Source organism: Electrophorus electricus, chromosome 2, assembly GCF_041902795.1.
Source record: "Electrophorus electricus isolate QZ-2024a chromosome 2, ASM4190279v1, whole genome shotgun sequence".
Taxonomy (NCBI): Eukaryota; Metazoa; Chordata; class Actinopteri; order Gymnotiformes; family Gymnotidae; genus Electrophorus; species Electrophorus electricus.
Genome location: NC_137498.1, coordinates 24,102,320 through 24,119,723, shown reverse-complemented (window position 1 = coordinate 24,119,723; position 17,404 = coordinate 24,102,320). Strand labels below are relative to the sequence as shown.

The following is a 17,404-nucleotide window of genomic DNA, read 5'->3' as shown; positions in this document are numbered from 1 at the left end:
GACAGACACACATACACATCTGGGAGGAGGGAGCTGTACCGTGACAAATACAAGCTTTCTGAGATAGGGATTTATTTTGGTGTAAAGTTTGCAAGGTGTAAGCCCTACATTTTTATACCTAAAAAGCATATGTAATTATAGTGTTAATAATTTTAAAAGATGATTAAAATTCATTAAGGAGATTGAGTGCTCCAGAAGGCTGTGCAATTAGTAAGTGGTCACAATTAGTAAGAGTCAGTTAAAATAAATGTGGAGCAAGTTCTGGAGTGTGCACCTACTTCAGGATTTCCTGATAGAGTCCACAAATGTCATATTTGGATTCCAAAAAAAAACAAAAAAACCTTGGTGTCCAACTATACTGGCTTAGCGAAACACCAATAATAACTACTTTGCATTTCCATTACTGTTACTAACTATAGTAAAATGTCACTCAAGAAACACATGACTGCCTTTCTAGAGTATATGTATATATATGGAAAATTAATCATTATTGTCTGACATACACAAATGGAAAAGTAAATGCCAATGCTAATTGAACAAGACTTGTCACATACCAGAGAACAGATTACACCCTTTATTAGCTACCATTCACACTTAAGAAAAAATTATTAACTGCTGCTGTTTGAATTAGCTGTATTTATAGCCTGAGCACCACATAAATATTTGGACCATTCGAATGTTTGTATTGAAAGTATGCAACTGTAATCTAAAAGTCTCAACATTATGTTACTGGAAGCTCAGGACTGTTCTTCTTAAAGTCCATTTGCTCATCATCCTCAACATCACCATCATCATCATTATTATTATCATTATATGATTCCATCATAAGTCAGTCAGTCAGTAATCACGGAGGATCTATTTCTCCTGTGGACCATCTCTCTGCAGCTGGCACACAGAGGTGGTTTGTTTGTCAAAGCTCAGTGTTCATTTTCTCTCTAATTGGACTGGTCTTAGTGCAGCTAAAATAGCCTGGACCAGATCAAATTCCTTTTCAGTTCCTGGACAAGCCCCAGAAAAATGAACAGACCTCAGCAGGGTCCAGTTCTTGTCTCTCAGAGCCATGTGAAGGCAACGGGTGCATTGTGGTTCTTCACAGGAGCAGCTTAGGATGGCATATGATGACATTGCATTGCTTTGCTGATCAGGGGCCTTTAATGGAAGCAATACTGTTGATGAGAAATAGTCCCACATCCCACTTTGGACCCCATTCTCACTGTAAGAACTCACAATACAGTTTATTTGCAAATAGTTTGACATTTGTGTATTGTGATGTAAAAAAGCCAAATAAACCAATTTACACAATTAACCTTACTCATCATCACCTTGCCAGATATTTAGAAGTCAGACTTGAATACTGACCCATGACCAAAGTCTGAGTCCCCCTTCTACGAGATGATTGCCCTATGCAAATGTTCAAAGCAGAAGGAAATCACATAGCCCCTGCGTGGTGGTGTCAGAAGATGAGTCAAGTCAAGTCAAATTTATTTATATAGCACTTTTTACAACAGTTGTTGTCACAACAACAGCTTTACAAATGTCTGTGTTCAGGCACCCAGTGAGCAAGCCAAGGGTGACAGTGGCAGGGAAAAACTCCCTAGAGCATGAGGAAGAAACCTTGAGAGGAACCAAAACTCAAAGGGGGGGGGCATCCTCCTCTGCACGACAACAGACACTACAATAGTAACAATATAAACAATAAGGAGCAGAATAAGTATTGTGGGAGAGAGAAAAATAAAAAATTAATAATAAAACATTTAAAATAAGCAATCAATGTCTAGTCTGGTTTTCTAGAAGTCCAGATGGTGTGTGCATGTCCGAAACCCATCCCACATGAGACTGTCCATCAAGGGCAACAGAGAAGTAGTTGTCTGGGGTAGAGGTGTGATGGGCTACAGTACGGGGCATCAGGGGTGGTAGGAGTAGCCATGGCAGCTGAGATGGGTTGAGGCAGATTAACATCATGACATCAGGGATAGGTGTTCCTTTGCATAAAGAGAGAATAGATTATTAGGCATGTCCAGGTATGAAGGTGTGTAAATTGGGGAACTATAATGTGCAAAGCTGGACAACTATGACAACAGAGCTAAAAGGATATTTCAAGATATTTCATACAGTGCACATCATCAGCCTGAGGACTTGTGATCACTTTTTTAGCTGATAATTCATTCTTCTGTCCTCTCACTCATTATTTCCCTGCAATTCAGTGAACATATTATTTAGTTATTTATTATTTAGGTTGTGATGGCTCCCAGATGACTCTGAGGCTATTCAAGTTCATGCTATGATTTGTATCTAAGCACTTTCTTCTTGACCATGTCAACCAGTAGAAATGTTATCCCTCCTCTCTCAACAGTTCTGTTGCTCTGAATGCTGTTTATTTACTCTTCACATTGTTGGTTTATTACATCACTTTCACAAGTTAAAAAAAAAAGAATTTTAATAACATCTGACCTGGAACAATTGATGGAATCAAAATCAACCTAAGATGTCTTCAATCAGATTCATGTTACAAGAGACTTGTAGTTAAACAATGATATTATTAAATACTGTATGTCCACTGGTTGCTAAACACTACTCTAGAATGGTCTAGAAAGGGAAGATTATTTGAACTAATATATCTTCAAAATGAGCAAATTAAGTGACTAGGTTTTTAGAATTAAAAAATTTAAAAACATTTTTGTTCGAAAAATGAAAAAGAAACCTGGGCATTGACATCCAGGAAGAAGTATGTAGTTATACAGCTTTTGATAAGGATTTTACAGCCCAATTAATTTGTCTAACAAAAAATAACATTAATAATGTGAAACAAACAGGCCAAATTAACAGCATAAAAGCACAATTTTTGTTTCAGTTCAGTTAAAATGATATTTGTGGAAAAATGTTGTGATTCTTATCAATTTAAAAAAATTACATATTTGTGATATTTATGCTTTTTTAATTAATTTCTCAACAGAATAAAAATATTATCTCTGCAGTATATGTATGAATTAACCCTGATATGTATTATGCATATCTGTAATTTTTCTTAGTACTGACATGTCAGATAAAGATGAGTATGAAGGCCCTATCCCACTTAAAATTTATTTATTTAGCAGGGAATCAAGTAAAAAGAAGCCCAAAGATGCCAGGGTTTAATCCAAACACATCCCACACTCAATTTGATTCATTACATAAAGTTCTATTTGTGTTGCTAGTTCACCATGTTAGCTCTGGGTCCTTGGGAATTTTGTTGTTTAAGCTTGTATTGATGTTTTTTTTTCTTCCAGAAAAACAGCTCTATTTATATCTCCTGATGTTGAGAAACCGAATACAAAAGCCTCATCAGTCAAAATTATTAGTTCAGTCGTGTACAACAATCATTTAGGACCCGTACATTTTATTCACATTTCAGTACTAAAAACAGTATTCATTTTTAACCAGTGTGGTTGCTATTTTTCATTCAAATATATTGTTATCAGCTATACATAAGGGTGAAGAGCTAATGAGGTACATTAGATTTTTTGATTTTCAAACATGAATGGTTAGAAAACTGTTTTTACTCACTGTGGGAGCACTTCAGCTTTCTCCAAAATAGTGAAGCTTTAATCTCTAATCTCTATTTGATAAAGCCTGACATGCTGCATGTACCTATTGCCTGAAAACATAGTACCTACTTCTGCTCAACCCAGTTCTGCTGCATTATAGTACTCATCAAAAATGTTTTTTGATGGGCCAGCACCAAATCCAATATAAAATGTGCACCTATCAAAATTGTCTCAAATCTCATTAAAATTGAGCTGACAGATCCATCAGAGATGTTGAAGAAAGGTAACAGGGCACCTACGAAGGCTACCCAGGAAACAGGCCAGATTGGCCCAGGAGTGCTTTGCATTTATCACGACATGGCCAGTCAGGTTCCTTTGAAAACCTTGAGCTATGTCCTGGCCTCTGTGGTGGGCTCCCCACCCACAATGGAGAGCCTCTTGAGCAGTGATCCTAAAATGAATGAATCCTGCCTAACGGCATTCAGGGCTGAATGACCTGTGAGAAATGCACTCAAGGTGGATGAATAATGCATCAACCTTGCTGGTTAGAGGAAGTGCATTGCTGTAGACAACAGGTCTAAAATCATGAATATCACCATGACAGATCTATGCCTTATGACAGATGACTATGCCTTATGAAGACTTAATTGTTCTTGTAGATATATATTTTATACAAAATAAATAAGTAATAACTGGTTATGCTAGACTAATGGCAGACCTATTACAGCCCCAGTAGTTGAGCGTGCCATATACCAAGACGAGTTGTAGTAAATGGAGTTAGACAAGGGGTCAAAAATAAAAGTATACAGCCAAAAAGATTTTGTTGAGCTTGTGAATATAGAAAGGTATAAAAATGAAATAGCCTTGGTAAGCCTGGAGGGGGGAAAGGGAATACACAAAAATGAATAAATGGAAACCTCCTTCTAGGTGCAGCCAAAGTACCTGATGTAGTGCCATGGTGATTAGGGGAAGAGTCCATGCCAATTTGAGAATGAGCATCTGGTCATCTGCTGGATTAATCACTGATGCTTTGGGATAAGGGTCCATCACCCCTTTTTGCAGGTCCCTGTGTCTCATGATGAAAGCCACTAGCACAGACCAACTTTCCTTTATATCTTGCTATTCCACAGCTTTAGTTACTACAGAATGTCCACCTCACCACCTTGGAGATAGAGTTGCACAGACACTTCACTGGACTACACTTCACTGTTGTAAGTGACATCCATTACAGGAGGGTGGGGCAGTGCTGGAAGCCCTGGTGGTGTACAAGAACCAGCTGGGAGGGCTATAAATGGAGCACTAAAACCGGCATTCTTTTCACACTTGAGTGAATTGTGACTCTACCAGACTGCTCCCCTGAGTTGGAATTAATGGCTTTTTTTTCAATTGAGTGGTCATGCAGCAGTTATTTTGAGAGGACCCTATTTGCCTAGGCCAGAAAGTGAGTTGTTGGTTGGAACATGGGTATCAGGAGTGTGGAGTATCTGCAGGGGCTGAGTAACTGTAGGTCAACCATAGTGCTCTCTGCTGTGAGAGCCTTTTGACAGACTGACTTTAACTATTAGTGCTTGTAGGTATTCAATCACCCTTATATCCTTCAGTTACATTATCTCTGTTTGGGGCCATTGCTCTTTACTGGTTTTATATACAATCTATATGTGCGATTGATGTGGCACTTTCTTTTATTCTGGTCCTACTTTATTTGATTTTCTACCTAAAATATAGTAGATGATCATTTATCTCAGGCTTTCATTTCTGAAATAAGAAGCAAAAACACTACAATATTATAAAGAACAAATGGTTATGGTCTACTGCTGAACCAAAGATGACACACTGAATGTAAGTATCCATCAGTCCAGCCTTCTGTATAACAAAAAGATCCTGTACTGTGACTATGGGTCTAATTTATATAAATACATTTCTATTATACAAATTTCTTTGCAGTGGCAAAGAATGAACTGTTAATGAAAACTTCCATTCATTTTGAAAGTCCAAGCTACTGTCTCTGACACTGCCATTTAAATGTATGCAGGGAAATAACAGTAGATATTAAGGTAAATTCATACACTGCAGTAGGAAAAATGTGAGCCAAAATGCTCCTGAGCACAAGGGATTTGCTGCCTACTACATTGTGAATAAAAATATAGATGTAAACCACAAAATAATCCATAAATACTATAAAAGACACAAATTATCTCACCCCCTTACTTAGGCTAGTTGTCAAGATGTGAATATAAATTAGACACAGTAACTATATTTCCTGAATATGCTAATTTTGCTGTGTATTTTGACCTTAATGAGTTGCTGCTCATTTCATGGTTGCTGCTACTTGAAACTGAATTTATAGCCATAGGAGGCTAGAGAAGGTTGTCAGTAGCAGTGAGCCTAATGCTAATAAGGTCTCTCACTATGTAGTTACCAGTCTCATAAAGCACGGTGACCTTCACACAGGCCTTTTGCAAAGAACATGATGTGAAAGTATTTGTAGGGTGTGAGAATACAATGCAATTCCTAAGTAATTATACAGTGACAAAATTATTAAAATTATCTACTCCAGCTCATTGGAGTATAAAATTAAAGAATTTTAATTTGATGGTACTCATATTTAAATCTGAGGTATATAGGATCGTATAGGCATCAATCACAGCCCTTGTCATACCAATGCTGCTAGCAGATGAGGATGCTTTAATATGCTTTGTTCCACAACTCCTTAAGCTTTCTGGACATGGCCTTTCTTTGTCTGAGGTGGTTTGAATCTGGTTCTAATACCTCTCAGGTGCATTTTCTTTATGGTAACCTGTGACACATTTATGCTTATTGACTATACAGTATTTTCAACCTGTTCAGCTGCTTTCCTTCATGATTGACAATATGCTAATGGTTTAACTGCTGATGGTTCTTTTGTCTGCCAGATTGTTAGTATAGTCAAAAAACAAAGATAAATCATGTAATGGTCTGGTTTTTTAAGGGTTATTTATATTATTGGACAAAATTGCTGTCTAAAGTAACTTATTAGGTCAGAATATAGCTTTAACATATTACCAGTTATATAATGTATTTAAACAACAAATAAATATGTAAAAGTATTTCAAATATAATGATGTAAGGGAGTTTTATGTGCTATATTGATAACACATGGAAACCAAACACCAGAGTATTTTAGGACATAGGGCCAATCTCTGAAATATTAATATTCTGAATCAACGTTGCCACTACATTAAAAGGATACATTAGCAATAGATGCTGAACATCACCGATCTCTTGCAGGTTTGTGCTAAAACAGGATTAGAGGACCACAGTCAGCATGGTGCTTCTAACAGCAGAAGTTGTTTGTTGCTTTGACAGACTTTGCCTTTGACTGTAGTGTTTCTGTCCTTATCAGGGATGGTCTCAAAGTAATGAGAATATGTTTGTGGACAAGTTTATTTGAATGTTACTTTAAAAAGGGACACATTGTATAACTGCTATTAAAAAGTGTTACTTTATGTATGAATTTTGTAAGATGGCAACCTTTGAGTGCATACACTCAAAAACAACTTTATTAGAAATGCCTTCCCTGTGGCTACACTCATTGGCCACTTTATGAAGTGCACTTGATTACATTCTGTCTGCTGGCACAAACAGATCATCAGCGTCCCTGTACTCCATTATTCCAGTTTCCTGACCACAGGACCACCACTGTTGAAATGTTATTTCAACATTAATTCTGACATGGAAGAGGCATGATATTTGGTGTTGTGCTCATCAGTCAACCATTAGTATATATGAGTATCTGTGGATAAGAGTGTCTGATAAGTGCTGTAAATGTCATTTAAATATCCACCGCCCAAGCACAACACCTATGGTCAGAAAGACTACAACAGAGAAACCATAGTTTCTTGTACATCTAAAAGGTGTGTGTAAGAGTGTGTATTTCTAGGAGCATATGTGAATAAAAGGGTAAAAAGCAACTATGCTTCCGTATCCGGGGGTCTGCCGAGGCTCTTGCATCTCTGGCCTGACTCATGCATGGCTCTTTCTTTCTCACTGTCCCTATTTCTCTCTTTCCCCTCTCTCTTTTTTGCTTCTGTTGTGGGTCTGATGTCAATGCCATCCTTTCATCAGAGCTGCCATTAATCAGCCAATCATTCACAGCTAATTTTCTCCTCTTCCCCATCCTTGTTCTCACCCATGTCTGGATTACTTTCATTGCTCCTGCCTCATGATGGTGTCTCTGTCTTCCTTCTTTCTTTCACCTTGCTGTTTCCCATGTACTTTTGCCTCTAATACCTCCTTTTCCCTGTACTATTTTCTGAATCTTGCTCCCTTGTAATGTCTCAACCTAAAAAAAGACACATGGACAAAGCAAGCCACTTTCACCTCCCAGGTATACCCATTGATATGTTGGATTTTTTCCTTATTCTTCTTATAATGGATTGGTTGCACCACAGTGATCCTAGGGGACCTAGAAAGCTCTACTATAAAGTGAGTCTTCAGTTGGCTCCAGCTGAAGTCATTAGAGCCTAGCTCCATAGCCTGCATGTAGACTGAGCCCAAGTACAGTAACTGCTTTATCCAATAAGAGGTGAACAAAAAGGAAATAAGCAGCATCTGGCAACCTTCTTACTTTTTAGTCCGGTCCAACAATCATGTGGCCAAGCGCAAATGTACATGTGTAGTCATGCAAGGTTTTGTGAGAGGGACAAAATTGTGTGTGTTCGTGTGTGTGTGTGTATGTTTGTGTCTGGTGTGAGTGGTATATTTTTCAATGCTTTTGCCAAGCATCAATGTGCAGGACTTGTGATGAGGACAAGAGGACAAGCGCTTTAGCTTTCAGCAGCACATGGTGAACATCTGCTAATGGCAGCACCCACTGTACTCTGTACACTTAAAATTCTCTAACGCACTAATGCTAGTGTCCCTGCACACCATCTCAGAGTACCTTTTATTTTCCCTATTATTTAATTATTTATTATGTGATATGAAACTTTTTTTTTTGTCTACCTCTGTGTTTATTTTTTTCCATAACTTCTGTAGTACTAAACCCTGTGTCTGTCATGGCCTTCTTTTTTCTGTCTGCTTGTCTTTTAGCTGACTATGATGGTTTATGGAATTGTGCAGACTGTGTGGTATGGAATGGACTTTGAGATGATGGTATTTCCATAAGAAATCCTGGGTGGATTCACTTTTGAATTCTCCTTGAAATCTGCCATTTCCATTACTATTCTGCAGCTACAAGACTGTGACCAGCCTCTGATACAGCATTGCACCAGTGTGTGTGTGTGTGTGTGTGTTTGTGTGTGTGTGTGTGTGTGTGTGTGCATATGTGCGCACATGTGCATGTGTGTATCCATGCATCTGTGTGTGTATGCATGTGAGTAAGCAAAAGGGAAAGAGAGAGACACATTTTCCCGTTTCTTGTTCTTTAGGATAGAGCGTGACATCACAACTGTTAGTTATATGGTGAGTTTGTCCTTTTATGTGTCTAGAGATCACGTGAAACATGTCATATGCTTGCTGCTAGCCTATTGAACAAGAATACTCTAATTACCCAGCAATGCAAAAACCCACTCATGCTTTAAGCAATAATTCCTATAGTATAGGTCAGCCAAGCTACAAATATATTTGTAGCACTAAAATGTGTTTTGATGTTAATTTTTTTTTCTTTTTTTTTTTTTTTGGTTTGTTATGCCACCTCCTTTTGAGAGGTGGATGTTGGCAGCACACCTAGGAACTATACCATCAACCCGTTAGGGTGGCATATCAAGAGTTAGCATGTCTCGTTTGCATGGGTTTTGTTGTTATTGCTGTTATAATAACCCAATTATGTGTACCCACACTGTTTTAATATCAGCTGTGATGCAATGTAAGTTACACCACTAGGTCTGCACTGATATCTTCAGAGACGTCAGAGTCGCGGGCATGATATTGCTCCATTACCGTTCAGCTTCCTGCATTGCCAGGCAGGTTTACATAACGAGGCCTCTTGCCTCTCAAGGTTTCCGTGGTGTCATACTGGCATAGGTGGGCCATTTATTGACTCCTTGCACAAAGGCAGAGGACTTTCCATTGGCTTCAGCCACCCTCCACACGCGGCAAACACTGGAAAAATTAATACAATGCAGCACAGTCATCGTGGTTGTAGAGCGATGTTGCCTTTAGTGATGACATGTGTCCTGCCTTTTCCTTTGCATTTTCCCTTTAATATTTTCTTTTATTGCTTTTAATTTGTGGTCAAGCACTGCATATTAAACTTCAGTTATTTTTCATGCTGTTGATGCTTCATGCTTTGTTGGCTGTAACGCACAAGAGATATGCATGAAAAAACATGAGACAAGCATATTGTATATGTCAGATTAGAGTGATCAGAATGCTTCAGAAACTAAAATGGCTTTTGAATTTAATTATCTGTGGCTCTTTGAATGTTTTTGTCTTTGAACTAGTGGATCATGTCATCTGATTGTCTGAGAGTATGAATGAATGATACATATTGCTTGCCTCCTCCACTCTCTCCTGCTATCCCCCCCCATGTTAAGCACAAAAGCTGCAGCGCTGAGTCACTCACAGCTCGTGTACCTGCTTTGGCTTCAAATAGGTTAGTCCACACAAGCTCCTCCTATTCCATCAAAAAAATAATAAATTATTATATGAAAAAAGAAATTTAAAAAGAAGGGCCATGTCATCTTTGGAGGCAGTCTGTGGTTTTTGCTTAGACTGAAAGAGAAACTGTACAAGACCACAGAGTACAAGACCACAGAATTATGAAACTGTGTGGGAAAATTGCTCAGTTCACACTGGCGTGTGTGTGTGTGTGTGTGTGTGTGTGTGTGTGTGTGTGTGTGTGTGTGTGTGTGAAAGAGAGTGAATTGGTGAGTAGGGCAGTGATGTCATCGTGATGAGTGAAGGAAAGGGTGGGAGGCTAACACTCTACTCTCTGCCTGTCTCAAAGCTCAGCAGAGGGTCAAACACACTCACACACGCCCTCTCATACACAGGAGCTCAAATAGCTTTAGAAATATAGGAGGGTCTTCAGAGTACATGACCAGCCCCTCAGCCTGTGCTCTGACACGCATACGATCACGGAGAACAGTCATCCAGCAAATCAGCTTGAGCCAGCATGCCTGCCAAAAGTGTGAAGTATGATATCTCTACTCTTATTGCCTGCCTAGTGGACAATGAGGTCTTCTCCAAACCAGAGGTCAAGGTAGGTCTTGTCCAGTCATGAGATTGACACACATGCCAGTTCTGTTCCTTTAGGTTTGGAGCTCACTAAAAATGCTTTCAGTCATCATGTTTGAACTTTAATGATGTGAATATCTGCCAGAAAGAACCGCCAAGGCACTTTGATGGAGATCAAGTACCGAGGAGTGTTTCATTATAATGGCGTTGTTTCAGAACGCTCTGTTGTTGTGTCCAAAGAGGCAAAGTTTCTGTTTATGTTCTCTCTCAAACGTTTGCCCTTTAAGAGCGCATTTAGAAGCAAACAGTACCGTGGCATTCAGTTTTGGGACAGTATCTGTCTGCTCTGTACTTACAGTAACTTTATATAATGTTGGTCCAATCGAACTGGTTCTCGAGTTCTCACTGTTTTCTGGACTGGTGTGTATATTATCTAAGAATATTAAGAGTATTAATGTAGTCCACTATGTTGAGCTTTCATTGTCATTCCTCTTTTTGGTGTTATTGATTATGACGTGTGATTAAGATGTATTCGTGTGTGTGGCTGCAGTTGTGTATAGAAGAAGCTGCACTGCGTCCCGGTTCCTCTACCTCACACACTGCTCTGAGTCATGCTGTTATTGTGGACACTCTCTCATTCACACTACGCTTCATTAACAAAAAAACCCCCCAACAACCTCAGTACTTTTACGATTCGTCATGTCTCCCTTCTCCGATACACGCTTTCTCTCGGGGCATGAACTGACCCAGTCTGCCACTGTCTTCCACCCTGTTCCACATTTGTGCCACGACTATCAGTTCTGTTTGGTTAATTGAGATTAATATGAACAGATAATCTCAGTCAGTGCTGCTTTTGTGTTTTAAGAAAGCTGTTTTTCTTTCTTTTGGAGTGATCTTTCTTGGATGGAGTGATCACTTCTGCCTCCACTTGTGTCTGAACGGGCTTTTGCCACTTGATCAGTATCTCATTGAGACATGCTCCAGGTGGTCTAGGTGGCCAAGAAGGATCACCTTGGAGCGGGCAGTTGGACGGCATTTTCTTGCATCCATCTTGCATCCAGGCAGTGCTGAGACCAGGATGACAATATCAAGGATGTCTTGAGTGACCTGCAGTTGATCAAACAATGCCTTCAATGCAGACCAAGCCAGGGGAAATGGAAGGAATGACAATGGCTAGTTTTGGGGTTTTTTCCTGTCACTTTTCCAAAGCTTCTGCCACAGATATTTTAGGTATCTTACATTAGAAACACCAACTAATAGAATTACATCAGTAGCTAATTACTTTAAACCATCTTATTTGATTAGTAGTGCTTAACTAAGGTTTAGCTCATACTGATGTTACATCATCTATTTTTGTCCATACTTATGCGTAAGATACACATTTAATGTAAGAAATACAGATTTATTTAATTATTAAGTGTGAATACATTATGTTTGTAGCACAAACACATAAATTCAATTAATAATTGGATAGCATGAAATATGTGCAATATGATGTGTGATGTAATCAGTCTTGGGGCCAAAAGTGTAGTCCTCTTTGTAATCTTAATATGACATTGGTCCACCAAAAACTGGTTAATATGATACATTTTTTAAGCAGTCACCATTTTTTCACACATATTATGTTTCTGACCCTTAATCTGACCTCTGTCTGACCTTTAATCAATCAATGTTGGTCACTTTGACTCTGGGATATCTGGATCAACTACAATATAGTAGTGTCCACAATAGATGCCATTCCGCGTAACAGTTATTGTGGTTCTTGAGGTTGTTGTGATGAGACTGAACAAGGGAAACATTTTCAAAACATTTTAACTACAATTTTAACTGCATCTTCCCCTAAACCAGCACATGGGTGGGGTTTATGTTCATGACCTCTAACTGTCAAGATACATAGCTATGTTCAAGAAGTGTTAAGGGCCTGTTTTTGCTTGGCCCACACACACACTGCTCTAGTGCACATCCAGATCTTATACCAAGTTCACATGGGAGGCAGCTACAGTCTTCATTTCAAAAACTCTGCCTGATAAAATTTGGTTTCAGACCTGCGGTCCTGGGAGGCCAGATTTCAGAAGATTTGATAACCCTTGGTGCTGGTTCACTGCCTCAGGACACCCATTATGTGCAAAGGGCAAAGTGCCGCGTCATGTCGAGTACATTAAGGGACATCAAGACAGATAAGGATACAACACTAGAGCTAAGCATTCAAACTCAGTGGCAACACCTTGTGAATTTGCTGACACTAGTTTGTTACATGCCATGCATTAAAACTGAAAAATGGTGAGTTTTATTAAAGACCATTTTGAATGACTCCATGGCGTTAGTCCTGGTAAGTGCTGGTTAGTTCATGCAAGATGCATATTAAAACCAGGTATATTAAAAACCAGGCATATTAAAAACAGGGCAGCTGTCAAAAACTGGACATTTGTCTTCATTTTTTCCTTCATCTACAACCAGGCCTTTCTGTGGCAGAGACTATATGGCACAATTCCAATCATGGGTTTACCTTTGCTGTACTAAGCCTTCATTATTTGATGCATGCTGCTAAAAAAATCACCCCAGAATGGAATATAATGCGTTGGAGGCGCATTGTAATCCAATCACTCAAACCACTTACGGAGGTGCTCTAGGATGCATCAGGCTAAACTTCTGCAGGGTGATGGGTAATGTGTCAGGATGTGTCATTGACAGCAACAAAGTACTGCCCATATGTCACTGCTCTATCTGGAAAATACGTAATATCTACGAGACCACAACTGGAAATCACTCTGCATTTAGTTAAGGCTGTAAGAGCACAGTCAAATGCAGCTGATTTTCCTAGTTCTTTCCCACTCATTCATAAATAGGCCTAGCAGACCACACTATCAAAAAGCTTGTACTGGAATGTGAGCAAGGGTTTATAGGACATTTCTGTATGAAAACAAATGATGAAAAGCAGTGGAAGAGTGACTTAATAAATAAATACTTCCTACAGTGGAAATTATGTAAGAAATCCAATTACAAGTGATCACAGATGTAAACTGTTATGCAATGTGGCAGTCCCTTGTGATCAGATCACCCAAAACATATGTTACTAACAGGGCATTAGTGAAAGCAATACTCAGTCATATGGATTATGTTTGGGGATTAGCAGATTATTAAATACTTGTAAATTCATATATGTAATATGCTTCATATTCTTGGTTGAAGGCTTATGACAGTGTTACTGTTTTTTTGTTAATGTCTACTCTCTTCTTCTTTTGTTTGTCTATTCTTGCTACCTCTTTATTTAGGGTAGTGTGGATGCTACTGCAGTGAAGTCCACTATAAGCATTGCTGCATTGGTCTAGGATGGAGAATGTGAGATACAGGTTGCATTCAGATGCTGAGGAAGACTATCTGTGCTGGCTAAATCCTGCTGTTTTCAACTTCCTGCCTTGAGAGAAACATCTGGATGTTATACGAGCGCTCCACCACTGTGGAGTTATTTTAAGATAGGAGTATCATGACTAAGTTTGATATGAATAGAGCAGCTCAAGAAGCTCTGGCCTGGATATGTTTAAATGAACGGTGTATTTATCCAAAGGAAGAAATCAAAAAAGAGCATGATCTCATGCAGAGGGGATCTGGTCTCAGTTAAAAAGCAGGAGGCTGTTAAATTTGACATTCATTGCAGGATTAATGCTAAAGTGAGGCACAGGCTGTTTTCCTCCCTTCCACCCACAGTTAAGAGTGTTTTCATGCCAGTAGGTAAACACTAAACAGAAGGGCCTGGCTGTGGAACAGATGTAATTACTTAAATGCCCACATGAACACCACACCACCCTCAAAGATCACTGGAGAAAAAAACCCCCACATTTTTGGTTCCTTATTTATATGCATATATTTGTAAGCTTCTCCTACACAACTAATGTGCATGAAGCATATGACATGCAAGTTTCATGCAATTATAGATGAGTGACTTCTGATTCCAGTTCTACTGTATTTTAAAGGAACAGTTAAACCAAAATGCTAACATTGAATGAAAGCTAACTAGAGCCCTGTTAACTTTGATTCACTGTTAGCAGCGTTAGCATTTGTCCATCCTGACTCTTTGCTTTGTGTTCTTAGAAGAGCATGCAAGAAGGTCAAGGCATCTATGACTAGGGTCATGGGTGCTATTTTAAGCCCATGCATTATTCCAGCAGACCTTGCGTCTGCCCCGCAGGAGTACGGTAAAGAGCCACGCCACACTGCAGCGATTTCATGCTTTATTGGGTTGAGCTCATATGACCTAGATGTCAGTGTGGCTGTTTATAAACTCATACTGCAGGCTTTCTTTATGACTTGACCTGCACTGAACCCCTTTCAAACTAAGTAAAAATGGATGTTGTGTTTTGTTAGTTTTAGTTTAAGGGAAACCTTCCAGTGTTTGAAGGTAATTACAGATACAGAGTTTACCCAAAAAAAGCCCAAATTCTCATACTGCCATTAGATTTTTCTCATATGGCCATCCTGTCAATTCAGAAATAATTGCTGATTTTAGGCCTTAACCCTAATCAGCATCATAACACCACCAACAGAAGGAAAAAGAAAGCAAATGGCAGTCATGCGCAAACCATTTAGAACAGTCTAAAACTGGCCAAGTAGAACATAACCCCAGCTTCACCCACAGTAAGACTAATATACATGATGGACCTCATATGCTGCAAATGGTTTTATATATGTACATAATTTCCACAAAAACTTAATGTAAAACACATTTAGGAGTTCTTTTTAAATAGCTTAGGTATAATACGCATCAAGCTCCATGAAGTACACGTGCCTAAAGTAGAAAATGAACCTTATGCAACTTGTCCTTCAATTTTGGAAATCGGTCTAGCTAGCCCTAAGTTTGTCACAGAGCATGCCAATCAACAGGACTAGCATTTTTACTTTAGCACCACTATTTGCTGGTTTAGCTCTCTGTACGAATTATTTCATGCTTCTTGCTCATTTTGTAAAAATTCACAGTTGTCTTCTATCATTTCTATTGAGAAACGCTGCCTTAATGGTTTTCTTGTGGTTATCCATTCTGGAATACAGACCTTGCACTTATTCCCACAGTATTAGGTGCACATAATGTATAGGTGCATTTTATGCAAGTGCAGTTTCAGACTGTATTTCATCTGTTGATGTGTTCGGTCAGCAGGAATACCTCTGACCAGATATTATTTAGGTGAGCAGGGTTTTAAAATGTGTCAGTGTTAATTCTTGGTTGAGAGATGTCTGTTATCCCAAAATGTCTGGCCAACAGCAGTCATATTAAATACATAAATGGTTAATAATAAAGTGGGAATTTATCACTATGAATGACTAGGAGATATTGAAACTGATTCCCTGTGATGTGACATCTACTGTTTAACTTCTTGTTCATTTTTTTAGAGTAATGTCTAATCTATTCTACAGAAAGTCATATTGTTCTAAAAGAACATGTGTTTAGAATGTGTTAGAATTTTCAAAAGTGAAATTCTTAAAAGAAAAAGCAGTTCCTGAGAAAATATGATTACTTTTATGTGACCCTGGGGATACTTTCATTGAAGTGAAGCTTATTCATTACAATGGCCACTCAATTCACTGCAACATGTTTTAATGTTTATGCTTACCTCTTTAGATTCTGTCGTGGGGCCCTTTTTCTTGTGACAAGTGTGTGACAAGTGTCTTTGCCTTTAGAAGGCTCAGAGATTGGAGGGTGAAGGGAGAACACAGTGGTTAAGATGTAAAGGAGACCAGTTGCAGTGCATGTTGCATTAGTCCATTAACCTGTTATTATTTATTTATAGACCAGGAGCAGGGAGCAAATTTCAGCTTATGGCAAATTCAGAGGCAAAGACAATCGAATACCACATACAAAGAAAATGTGTGTTTCCCCATAGATATTTAAACCAGCAACCTCTCAGTGGAATTTAGCCTGTCGGGATGATGCTTATCAGTGTTCCAATTAACATCCGACACTGACACAGCTACGCTTTGAGCTACACTTCTTAGAAATCCAGTAGAAATATGACCTGATTCCTAGCTATGATGGTTGCTGGATGCATCCTTGGAGGAGAGATCAAAGATGTGGTTGGGAGTGCACAGAATGATGTCCAGTACATTACAAAAGAAAATGTTAGATGGTATGACTTATTTATATTCCTCTCAGCTCCCTAAAGTTGAGATCATTTCTGAAGGTCAGATAATGAAAATTGGAGACATTGTGTGCTATATTTAACTTTTCCTCTCCACTGTGTATCATTGGTACAATATAGAAAAGTGACCAGCATAGTCCATTCAGAGTCTTCTGTGTTGTGGAGGCAAAATCATTGGGTGTGGTTACTCAGGCCTGGGAATGGCTGAGCTATGATGTGTTATGTTTCACTCTATGGTGTAGATAGGTCAGTGACCCAGGAGAGCTGGACACACTGCAGCCTTCAGAATCTGCAGTGAAAACAAACACTATTTAGAGCTCACCTAGAATGATTTTAACTGCGAGCCATAAACAAAAAAAGGAGAAGTCTCAGCATTCTGAACATTGTTCCACTGTGTACATTGTTCTGCTGTCCTAATGACTGACACTGTAGGAATGCTCAGAACACCGGTGTAGGCTGAAAGGCAGGGCCATTTGCCAGCCAGAGGTATTTATGGAATGAAGTACATCATATCAGTGTGTGACGGAACTGGCGGAAACCAAACAGGCCATGAGGGCTAAGAAAAATAATATGCTAAATCTCCCTTTGGAAACA

General features: G+C 38.9%; 1 protein-coding gene and 1 long non-coding RNA gene across 4 annotated transcripts in view; one reads left to right on the top strand and one right to left on the bottom strand.

Annotated features, from left to right (window-relative positions):
- The window catches only part of rcan2 (regulator of calcineurin 2), a 56,504-nt gene that overhangs the window by 16,638 nt on the left and 22,462 nt on the right, over positions 1 to 17,404 (top strand). The window contains exon 1 of one of the 3 annotated variants that reach the window (XM_027000718.3): positions 10,456 to 10,707. The exons of the other annotated variants lie outside the window; for them this stretch is intronic. Coding sequence (XP_026856519.1) covers positions 10,621 to 10,707 — 87 coding nt within the window. The 5' untranslated portion in view covers positions 10,456 to 10,620. Of the gene's footprint in view, positions 1 to 10,455; positions 10,708 to 17,404 lie in introns of those variants that run through there. 3 annotated transcript variants of the gene reach the window in all.
- The window catches only part of LOC145651168 (uncharacterized), an 87,395-nt gene continuing 71,528 nt past the window's right edge, over positions 1,538 to 17,404 (bottom strand). Inside the window, exon 4 of the long non-coding RNA XR_014116936.1 lies at positions 1,538 to 1,982. This is a non-coding gene — a long non-coding RNA (uncharacterized LOC145651168). The remainder of the gene's footprint in view (positions 1,983 to 17,404) is intronic.